Source organism: Plutella xylostella, chromosome 12, assembly GCF_932276165.1.
Source record: "Plutella xylostella chromosome 12, ilPluXylo3.1, whole genome shotgun sequence".
Classification (NCBI taxonomy): domain Eukaryota; kingdom Metazoa; phylum Arthropoda; class Insecta; order Lepidoptera; family Plutellidae; genus Plutella; species Plutella xylostella.
In genome coordinates, this window is record NC_063992.1 from 3,074,352 (window position 1) to 3,086,885 (window position 12,534).

A 12,534-nucleotide genomic window follows, 5' to 3' on the forward strand; every position below is an offset into this window, starting at 1 on the left:
TTTTTTGTAATAATATTTTTGAAGCATTTACTCTGGACTTAACTTAAGTATTCTGTGGGAAAATCGTAAATGCCTTTAGAATAACGATTCATAGGTCAGTCAAACAATTTTATTAGCACACACAAGTACAACATTACATAACTTCTCTCCTCTGTTTTCAGTATGTTCAGATTTACAACAGTATCTCGGCCCTTAAACGATTAACTAGTCTTAAACACCTAACAGAAGATATAATATAATATTTAAAAATGCAAAATTCATAGTAAGTATAAAAACATATGTTTAATTAATACAATTTCCTTATTTCTGATTCACTTATTTATAAAACGATTCCTTAAAATTAAGTTCCTTAGAAGATAGAAGATATCCAATCTAAATAAATAACTTAAAACTTACATAGGTAGATCTTTTCTAAATTTACTTACCTAACTCTAAAGTTTTGTACTCAAAAAAGTTGATCTTATCAACGCGTTTAATGTCATGGTTCGATAGTAAATTGAAACTGTATGTATGTGAACTTAAACCACTTGTACCTGTATGGTAAGCTGAAAGACTCGGGGGTGTTTCTGAATTCACTTTTATTCGCCAACTTTCGGATACCCATAAAAAGTCACATGACACTCTTAAAGTTTCTATGAAAGAGGGTGACTGCTTACTATCGGCCCTTTTTGAAACACTCTCTATAATTTAAATTTTAAGACTTGAGGATTTTGAAAATTCATGGTAAAACTTGTCATTACATGATTAGGCATAATAATTAATAACGTTATAAAGAATCTATAATATTCATGTACGTACTTACTTACTTAACTAATACAATTTAACAATTTCAGTTTTTGTCCCAAAAGTTAACCTCATGCCTTGGAGGGCTGATAGGCCAGCTCAGGAGTGACCAGAATATCGCAATATAACCTTAGTTAACTTTTAGGACAACTGTAATTATTAAGACCCTGTGCAAATCTCCTTCTTTATTTACGCTCATTAAGATTAAGTTCATCACTTGGTCCCAAAGGCCACAAAGCTGTAGTGGGTCCGGATGGAGACGGTCACTTGGTCCCGTAGGCCACGATGAGGCTGTAGTGGGTCCGGATGGAGACGGAGTCCACGTTGTTGTTGGCCTCGTCCATGAGCCGTAGGTCACGGACCACGTCCAGGTAGTCGTCCATGAACGAGTCCTGAAGGTCCTTGGGGATCGAGAACGGGTTCACGGCCATCACTGCTTCTGCGAAATTTTCAGAAGCATTTTGATTAATTTGTAGCTTTGTGTGGTCAGTATATTCGCCAAAATTATTACTGTATTTGCCGACATTTTTGATAGGTATTTCGCAAATGTGGTTCCAGTATAAGAATAAATGGTTCGGTGAATCGCCTTGTCTGAGTTGAATGGTTCAGAACGGGAATTTCGATGTTAATGCTGTGTTGACGAAGTGCATCGGAAGTAAGTAAGTACTCGTTGTAAGTATTTCTACAGATACATATGCTACTGAAACGATGATAAATCGTCTTCGTAAGTAAATTACATGGTAACGAATCGTTACGTAAGGTAAGACTAATAAATGTGAGATGACGGAAAACTTATGGAATAGTGATTAGTACTTAGTAGCTAGACTACCACCATGATACAAATTGAGTCATTCGTTTTAAATGCATGAATTAGGTCTTAAATTGTAGAATAATACGCGGCATCACATTTTTATATCATGCGTTTGTACAATAGCATTTAAGTACTATAACTCAAGAGGAGCACTAGCAATTTAATACTTTAGAGTTTAGGTTATACAAATATCTAAAAAAGAGAAATAAAACTTACTTCTTAAAATTTCTAGTTTGTCGTAAATAAAGGTAGAGTCCTTGTATTGCACTTCCACTTCTCTGAAACCTATTCTCTTCATCATATGCGCTATGTCCTTTTCAGGTTCCTGAAAAGATATTGAACTCTTGAGTGTTGATTAGGACAATTTTATGGTTTTTTAAATTAAAACGAAGTCTGCTTTCCCCTTCGTGTAGCATCGCTGATGGACACCTGTATAACACAGTACCGCTTAAAACTGGACGTAAGAATGCAAACTAACTGCCACCTATCAGGGAATCATGATAAGGAGAGATGCATTTCCGACGCGAAGTCTCGCGCCCACTGCCTCCACTTCTATCTCAAGACACACCATTACAGCTACAACGTACCAGGGAGTTATGATACGGCGAGATGTATTTCTCCACATCAGCCAGCCAGCGGCTCCACTTGGGGCTGGTGGAGAGCACTCGGTACACATCTAACATAGGCGTGTGGCCTAAGTAAGAACTTTATTGGTATCATCAAGCATCATCCTAAAATCATCCTGCTTCCGTCGACACATTAGGTACATTAGCACTCTTTCCTCAGTCAAACACCATTAGCCGTAGCCGTATACCTGTCTTTGACAAAAACGTACCAGGGAGTCATGATAAGGTAAGATGTATTTCTCGACATCTACCAGCCTCTGGCTTCAATTTTATATTGTATCTCAAGACCACAATATATCAAGAGTCAAGACCACGTCAAGACACACTATAGGTAGTGGTATATTACAGCTACAACGTACCAGGGAGTCATGATACGGCGAGATGTACTTCTCCACATCGGCCAGCCAGCGGCTCCACTTGGGGCTGGTGGAGAGCACGCGGTACACGTCGAACATGGGCATGTGGCCGAGGAAGATGAGCAGGCAGTCGCCGCCCGGAGCCAGGAGGTCAAAAATGTTGGTGAAGGCTTTCCTGGGAGGGAAGGGTTTGTTAGTGGTTTTATTTGTAATACGCATCGCATATGTCACATAATTATGCATAACAGAATAATGATGTACGGGTAGATAAATAAAAATATATATTATGTTACAGTACAGTAAATCAAAAAGATCAAAGTTTGAAAATGCCACAAAAAAATAAAAACATTGCTTATAAATTTATTACTTAAATTGAATAAGTTTATTTTATTAATGTAGCTCTACTTAAATATTGGTTTAGCCTGACTAAGTATGAATGGTATAAATACAGATTAAATTAATTTAGTATTCACAAATCATTCATAGACGAGTATTTCTGTATTTATAGTATGAGTGAATCATAACGTTTGTATAAGTAGTAAACAAAACTTGACGATGCAATGTAAAAAGCACCAAGGTAGGTACTTATAAAACTTAGTGCATTATTAAAGCTATTTTGGCTTAAAGCCCACATTAATTATTGATAAGTAAAATACGTTTTTTTAGTGCTTCATTCAATATCGGGAATACCAAATTTAATAATAATGTAGGTGGGCAGTTCTTCTTTTTAACCTACATAATGAGTAAAAAATTATCCCAAATTCGAAAAAAAAAACTATAGCTTTTTGGTGAACTCTTATCATTTTTATGATAGCTTCATGTCTATTCTATCGAAAAAGGTGGTTGGCCGCGTAGTTAACCAATTTTTTCAATATTTTAAGGACATAATACGTGGATAAGGCACAAAAAATTACACCTTCGTCACATTATCTTTTATTTTTTTTTAACGAGATAGTCTTCGTCGTTTGAAATGAAACTTTTTTGATACGCTAATAAACAAAATACCATTTTAGAAAACATATGAAGGAATGGATTTTTAGTAATAACAAAATATTTATTAAGTAGTTATTACCACTCTGTCACAATTTCAGCTAAAATGAAGCTTGTTTTTGTTATAAATATTTTTTCGCTGCTAATTACAGTAAAAAATTAACAGCAGAGACGTTAACATCAATGACTAAATTTAATATGGTTTTTCCAAAGTTGTACTATTTATAACATAACATATAAACGACCAAAAATAAGTTGACTACCAGGAGACACCAATCGTTACAAAGTGGTAAACGATGTGACAGAGTTGTTATTCTATTAAATATTAGGCAGGGTTTTGGAATAAAACAGTTTTATTTAATAAGAATAATTTAGTAACTTACATATAAATCATTATGGTTTCAATTTAGTCAAAGAATTAACTGGAGATATCTTTATAATTAGTATAACTAATTAAAATCACACTTGAGAACCTCTGGAGACTGAAATATCCGTATTTCAGGAACTTAAAGGACAAATTTGTTCCAACTACATAGATTATTGTTTATCTGCACAAATAATATTTTCGACAAACTAAAATTTAAGTAATATAACGGAAAATTACGTAATTTCTTAAAGTTTTAATCAGCCATATTTCGAAAGTACAGAAGTGGCTCTTAGAACTTGAAAAACTATTATGTAGTCTGAGCCTATCTGAAACCTAGTTAAACATTGTGAGATATGGCGTTTCGACTTTCTCCGTGTTCGGCATCATAAGGGTCACAGTGACAGTTAAATAAAGTCCATTTTTCTCTCCACCTTTAATTTGCAAGGTGCGGGTGCCTATATAAATAGAGTGAGTCGCCCGCGCGCCTCAGTTGGTTTTTGATTTTTGAAGTGAACACTTCGGCAAAATGGCTCAATGTAGCCACGGTTCTCGTCGGCTTCGCTCCGACGGGGAAAAATATAATATTGAATTTGCGGAGTCCTCGCTGCCGGGAGCTGTAGCGTGATGCGGACCAGGCGGCGCGGGGCCTGCCGGCTGCTGCGCACGCAGCCATTGCTGAGGATTTCGCAACGAAGGTTTGAGTTGATAAGCCGTGAGTAAAATGCTATTATTTACTGCTTTTAAAAGCTCAGCCACTGGTCATAATGCTCCGGCGCTTGGGGTTTTTATCCCACGCAGTAGGGTCCGATTCAATAGTCGTGGTCATGATTGATCACATATTCCGGTCCTACTAGTGGCGCTTGAGCTAGATACTTACATTAATTACCGCTTTAAGTAAAGCATATGTTAATTTTATACAGGAAAAAATAATAAAAATATATTTTTCTACCCTCAATTTCTAATATTTTTAGAAAACAGTTGATAAAAACTTTGCTATTACAATAATGCACTTGATTATAGCTTATGTAAGGCTTTACAAACAGGAGCTTTCCAGGAACGTCATAGGATTTTTTACAGGAAGCACGTGGCTCCGAGTTTCAGTATGTTGGGACATTGTGGCATGTGCGGCGAGTAATGTGATTCGGTGAAATTGAAGTTTCGTGTAACCTGCACCCGGCCCTGTGCTGCGCTGGCCGCCGTCTTGTGGCACCTGCATCGCAGCGTACACCCGGCCCTGCGCTCCTGCCCTGGCCACCGGTTCGTGCCACCTGCATCGCAGCATACACCCGGCCCTGTGTCCTGCGCTGGCCGCCGTCTCGTGCCACCTGCATCGCAGCGTACACCCGGTCCTGGCCCTGGCCACCGGTTTGTGGTACCTGCATCGCTGCATAGACCCAGCCATGCACTCCTGCCCTGGCGGCTGTACACCCGGTCCTGGCCCTGGCCACCGTTTTGTGCCACCTGCATCGCAGCGTACACCCGGTCCTGGCCCTGGCCACCGGTTTGTGCTACCTGCATCGCTGCATAGATCCAGCCATGCACTCCTGCCCTGGCGGCTGTGTTGTCCCACCTGCATCGCTGCGCACACCTGGCACTCCTGTTCTGGTTGCCAGATCCAAACGCCCCCTGTCTGGGACGAGATTTTATGCTCAGCGGAACCGCCTGCACTATTGCTAGTACGGTCATCATCATCATCAGCCATCATTATGAGTGACTTATTTAGAAGGTATCGAGTAACGTGCGCTATTCATCAGTGATTTTGGCATATGCAGACGAACGTTTACTGCCAAGGTTGGTCATATTAGCCATATAAGGGCACACCAACGAAGCATGAGTAACCACCTGCATCGGCATGGATGACGACAAATCGGGTAACGTGCACCGCTTCTAAAAGTGTTATAGCACTTCAATTTGATGCCTCCGCTGAGGTGGGTATTCTAATAAAGCAGCTTTCTTCTGAACTGCCCAAAGTGACCTGTAGACTGCTCCTGGGGATAGTTGTGCAATCAATTTTTTATTTCAATGTCTCTGCTGAAGAAACTGTCTAATGCAGCTTTTGTTCTAAACTGCCTTAAGATCATTGGACTGCTCATGGGAATGGTGACGCACGGTAAGTACAGGAGCGTTACTCTATAGTACTCTATACTGATGAGAAACGAACGAACGAGAGCTGTCGTGCAATCGGCACGTTTAATACATATAAACAGATAGAGCGGCTGACGCCGCAGTGCACTGAAAGTTCATTTTTCGTCATATAAAGTGACCCCCCAGACACTATCTTAAGTGTCATGACACATCGGCAGATTCCAGCTTTGAGTCTTTTCTTTTCTCGGCTGTGAGCAAAGTGAATCCCACCGGCGAGTGTTCAACCTAAAAGCACTGAGCTAATTCCTGATTTCTTGAAAGTCGCTGTTGCTATACCATACCGCTTCACAAGTTACCAAATTTATTATGATCCTACTGTCGGGTGATCATGATCGGAGTGTCATCGCGGTTTCTGAGTGGCACCATATTAGCTGTCTTCCTTATGTCCCAGTGGATTGTGAGTGTGTATCCGAGCTCTTTGTTGAAAAATGCGTGAACCTCCTACGCAGCAGCTGTCTACTAGTTGTGTATCGAATAAATCGAGTAACGGTGCTCTTGCACGAGACGACTACCTTTTGGTAAAATTATAACTTCCACTATTCTGGGAACATGCATATACCTACTGTGTACTGTGTAACACATCACGTGTAGCCGCAGCCCTACTCAATGTACGGGGCTAGATAATAAACAATGGCAGTCGTCATTAAATTTCTATGAATTTCGAAGGTCATCATTTGGAGCACAATCCAAAGGGTGAAAGTACCTATTCACGCCTAAACGGCTTCTCTAATGAAAATGTATTTTAATTCGATTCTGGCGCAAACGTTTCATAACTATTTTTCAACACTGTATCTGCTGAAACTACTTAGACTGACTGGTTAAGATGCAGACGTGCCGTTTTCACAATTCCATTTTGAGTAATCCTCAACTGTTTTATGGATCTTTCAGTTAGTTACGTAACTAGTTACCAAGTAAAAAAAAAAAAAAAAAAAAAAAATACTTGTGTCATGCTCGTACTCGCATCTCATTTAGGAGCTCTCTGGCCTCTAGCTGAAGGCTAAAACTGGTATATATATCTACTAAGCTAGTACAGAGTTATAACCGGGCAGCGGTGACATGGTAGCTGCTTGATTTATTAGAGTTTGCTGAAAACTTTCTAAATAAGTAATAATTATTAGTCATAATATTAACTCTTCGCAGTTCTTTCAGAATGCAATACCAGGTCGCTGAAGTAGGTAACCTTCCTTAGCTGGACAACAACAAGCCTTTTTGTTTTAAAGAGTGTCACAGTTATTCGCCGTTCCACTGTCATATCGATGTCCAAGGACTTTTTCTTGGGTAAGTATAGCTAACTACCTAAGTTTACCTATAGATAGCCGCAAGCTATCTGCTGTTGGCGAACTGTCAGTTCTGATTGATAAGTCAGGCTCGAGGTGGCTCGTCCAACTGTCCATGTTCCCGCCACCATGATTGTTGCTTCCACAGATTAGAGAGTCTATGTTGGCTGTCGTTGCATCAGGTCTGATCAGGTACAACTAACATCTTTACGTACCATCTTTATTTAATCGAGCTATTTTATTTTGTTTTATCTAGGTTGACTTAATGGTTTCAAAATCGAACCTACAACAATGTAAGTAGGTACCTATCTACGTACCTTTGAAGTTGCAACAAGGCGAAGCCTTAAGGTTTTGGCCGAGACCTGCCCTTAGTGTTGACGAACATACCTAAAGGTGACCTTGTTAATGTTTTTCATATGAAGTACTGAACATTTTACTTATCCTGGTGGCATGACTGATCATTTACTTACCCAGCTAAGACATGTTAGCCGGGTTTCATTTGTCAACTATTACAATTGTTATTGTTGTGTTAATCAATCTTTATTAATTGATGTCATCTACCAAGGAATGCTGCCAGAGCTCATAATATTCACACATGATGATACAGAATGATAGTAGCCCACAAAATTGGTGCAAAGGCTTATAAAATAACTTTCCTTCCTAGTAGGAACACTTCACAGGAACTCGTTAACCGCCGAGTTAGTTAGAATACAAAATTAGACTGTGTGTTACTTGTCAATCTAGAATATGAATATAGTGACCTGCATCATGTTTTGAAAAACTGAATACTTAGTTATCCGCCAGTGTCACAGCCTTCATCTAATCTTTTCCAGTAGCTGATGAGGCTGAGATATTTAGTAAAATTATCTTCCCTTCAAGCACCACTCGTCGTTCCAAGGACTAGATGCCGCGCCAGGTGTTCCAGGCCGTGTCGTCGTACAGGGCTGACTGAGCAGGTCCTCGAGGCTCCAGGGTCGGCTGCTGCATTTCTGAGGTCAGTCCAGAATTACATACCCTAGTCAGCATGTGCTGGCCTGAGCCCCAGCGGCCTGGATCGATATTCTACATTTTACAGCTTTTAAATATTGTTGCAAAGTATTTCACTGGTTCCATCCATTCGGCTAGTGTATGTTAAAAATATTGCCTTGACAATAACAAGATTTTGATCAATAATTACTTATAAGTATTGCTTTCGAAGAGGCACTGTGTGTGTCCATATGTATAAATACCTACCTATATGTATAGGTACATACCTTCCATAACTTTCTGACAAGTCAGGAATAATAAGGAAGTACTAAGTCTTATGTATACTTATACCTTTCTTTTTAGTATATCTATTACCTAGAAATCTATGCATTATAAATTTATAGATTCAAATATTTATCTACTGATATACTCATCAGTAGCTTATGGGTCACAGTTGGTTTTCTCTCCACCATGCGATAATAAACACATCTCACAATGTTTAACTAGGTTTCAGATAGGCTCAGACTACATAATAGACGCATTTTTCCTGAAATAAAAATGACATATTATGTATCTAGCCTATCTGAAACCTAGTCATTTCTGCATGGTGATATTACAACTGAGGCGCGCGGGCGACTCACTCTATTTATATAGGCACCCGCACCTTGCAAATTAAAGGTGGAGAGAAAAATGGACTTTATTTAACTGTCACTGTGACCCTTATGATGCCGAACACGGAGAAAGTCGAAACGCCATATCTCACAATGTTTAACTAGGTTTCAGATAGGCTAGATACATAATATGTCATTTTTATTTCAGGAAAAATGCGTCTATTTTTTTTCCTTTTTTAATTACCTTAGAAGCTGGAAGGACTTTAATGTAATCATCAAACATCCGATAAATCAATCTCCACCATATTAAACAGTCTGCCACATTCATCGTCTGTTCTTGAGAACAATAGCACGAAATCACCTTTTTCACTAACGAAACTTTTTATTACTGCAGCGCAAGTGTATTGGACGTTCCTTTCGCTTCGTACTTTAACCAAAACGTGTAGTTTCTCTTCAATTTTTCGTTGATGAATATCCTCAGGTTGGAGTGTTTAGTAAGAATGTGACAGATTTGTCGTGTGACAGAGGGGTAAAATGTATTGCAAAGTCGAATAGTATTTAAACAGTAACATAAAATGTATTATTCACATGTTGATTGCAAAGTAATCGTTATTACCAATGAGTAAATAACAAAATAATAATTTAAATATATTTTATTTTAACAATTACCTACGTCACGAAGCTGTCGCCGAATAAACACACGCACCTCCTGTCACACTTTGCGGGTGGCCGATACGCGGTGTCTGGATCTCTAAGGGGAAATCTTACCAAGGGGGAAAAGGAGATCTTAAACTCTGATCGATGGCAATAAGGACGAGTGGCTCAAACAAATATTTTAAATGGCAACCTACGTGACAGAGTGTAACTACTAAAACATTGGGTAGTGAGAGACAATTTTTCAACAATTTTTTTAAATATTTCAGAAATATTTTAAAAATATATATTTTGTTTTACTAAATAAGTAATATCTTCTGGAGTTTAAATAAAATTTTATATTTTATCTCGTCATATATTTTTTTTCTAACATTATGAAATATACGCAGGATGAAGTGGCAGGAGACAGCCAAGATTCGTATGAAATACACCTCTGTCACGCGGATTTACCACTCTGTAACGTAATTTTAAATACAAAAATATAAATTTATATTTTTGTAAACGTTCACAGCCGTTGTGTTTTTAGTACAATGCACGTTGAAATATAAATAAATAAATAAATATTTGTAAAACTCATGACATTTTCCTCACAACTGGTGGAGACACAGTTATGTAGGTTAAAAAGAAGAACTGCCCAGGTACGCTTCTCTCTAATATAAACTAAACCAACTAATCCTCTCTATTAAAATTTCCCAAAGCGAGTACATAGTTTTATCAATAAAAACCTCTGCCCTATTCTACCGCTACCACCAAACATTCCAAAACACAATTCCACTTACTCCTGCTGATGTATCCAGTGCAGCGTGTAGAAGGAGAAGGCGTGGTGGTACACCCCCCGGTGTTCCTCGGGCAGGTCCCCCTCGATGTCCAGCACACAGAAGGAGGTCCTCGCGTCGCGGTGGTGCTGGGCGGCATACTTCACCATCTGCTCGCTGAGGTCGCAGCCCACCAGGCGCCCGCGGCCCATGCGCGCGCGCACCACCTCTGCAGTCACGCTGCCGTCGCCGCACCCGATGTCGATCACTCTGTCCCCTTCACTTCTCCACTTGATCCTATCCGCGTACTCGTCTAAACAATTGAGCGCGTCCCGCCGCTGCAAGCTGTTGCTCTTGTGGTACAGCTCCGCCTCGTTCATGACGGCCTTCATGGTGAAGTTTTTTTCGTTTAGAGTTTTTTTCGAAGCGTGCGCGGGCGCGGCGCGTCGGACGGGTTGTCTCGGGAGCGGCGGCGCGCGTATTTATTTATACGCGGGGAGCGAGCCGCGGAGCCGCATGGCGAAAACCGCCGTGAAAACGGAGGCCAGGGTTCACTGGAACAAAGATAGAGGCAAAATTTAGCTATTGTTGCAGATATAAGACTCAACACCGAACAGTCAATTAATTAAGTTTGCTTATATTTACTGACTATAACAGAAAGTTTCAAAGTTATGAAAATCAAAATTCTATTTAGTCCGTAGTTTGAGAATGGAAAAAATGAGTGGAGGCCAGTGATGTCAATCCTTCTATGAGTTAGGTACTTCGTGTAAAAAACGTGATTTTACCTCCTTTACAAAGTGCACTGAATTTATGAAATTAACCTATTTTTACTGAATTGGCTACGATTTTGCTACGCCCCGGGCCGCCTACGCTCGTAGACACTTGTAGCGAAAACGCCCGTAGCAATGATTGCGTCTATGCGCGCCGCAAAATAATTTACAAATCTTATCTACCCTAAATCGCCAAAACTCATAGTTATTTGGTATAGAAATTTCGATATTAGTGATGCATTTTTCCTACGGAACCAATCACCGTAGATTGTAATTTTTGTTACCAACAATGATGCAACAATGTTGACGTCCCTACCTATGTTACTTACCATACATACTTACCCATTGACAATACGCAGCAGAACTATAATTTATGAATCCTAGGATTTTCCTCAATGCCATCAGACATCATCATTATATCATCTAGCATCTAGCTATACAGCTAAACTATAGTAGAGGTAGGTAGTTTATTAAATTACAAATTCATGGAATTTGCGTAGTAAATAGTAGTAATGAAATGATACAATGAATGTCGTATACAAAAATTAAGCGCAGTTAGATCATTAAACTAAATGTAATCTGCATTGATTACTTTGATTGCAGTATTTGCATTGCTTAGTCATGCTGTTTATTACTGTTATTAGATGTTGATATTGACGATACAGCTACATAGTGGTTCCTATTATGATTGTAGTATCAATATCTTTTTAGGTAATTTTATAGTATGTATTAGTATATAGTACTGCGTACGATATCGACTTTTCTAAATATGTAGGTTTTTACGTTTAGTTATCGATGACCCAAACCATACTATAAAACCCTCTAAAATTCATGAATAGATTTCATTATAAGTTTGACGATGAGGGAATCCTGCTTTCAGGAATTGAAATATACCTATAAATTACATCCTGTTTACATCTGAGGTTTTCAATTTTTCTAGTTAGTGCCTTGGCATTATTACCTAGGCATCTTAATAAGGGACTGAACTGGCAGATATCTGTTGTGCCGACTCGTGCAACAGGGTCAGTTAACATCGCCTGAGATAGGCATCTCAGGCTGACCGATATTTGAATTTTGTAATATTTGAATGTCAATAAATGAGTAATTTGGAATATTGTCACTGGAAATGTTTCCTTGCTCGCGAGTGTAGTTAGTTTGTTTCTCATTAAAAACTATTTTTTTTTAATAACCAGCTATGTAGAACCACATAATAATAACTAGTACCTGCTAAAACTAAGTCTAAGTATCTTTAGTTTTTAATTATCTATCACTAAATTAGGATTTAAATAATACCAATCATCAATTAATTAGCAATCAATGATTGACATCAATTAATTAGTCCTTTATCAATTTATTTTCCTAGCCTTTTCCTTATTTAGGGTCTTACCCTATCCTCTGTCCTACCTACTTCTAGGTACCAAAG

At 38.9% G+C, this 12,534-nt stretch overlaps 1 protein-coding gene across 1 annotated transcript; it reads right to left on the minus strand.

Annotated features, from left to right (window-relative positions):
- Nucleotides 1-775: 775 nt before the first annotated feature.
- On the minus strand, nucleotides 776-10,900 carry LOC105388451 (juvenile hormone acid O-methyltransferase). Its single transcript, XM_048624739.1, has 4 exons — nucleotides 10,366-10,900; nucleotides 2,580-2,751; nucleotides 1,811-1,919; nucleotides 776-1,222 (listed from the first exon to the last, which is right to left on the minus strand). The coding sequence occupies exons 1-4, from the start codon at nucleotides 10,731-10,733 to the stop codon at nucleotides 1,047-1,049; spliced, it is 825 nt and encodes a 274-aa protein (XP_048480696.1). The 5' UTR covers nucleotides 10,734-10,900; the 3' UTR covers nucleotides 776-1,046.
- Nucleotides 10,901-12,534: the final 1,634 nt, after the last annotated feature.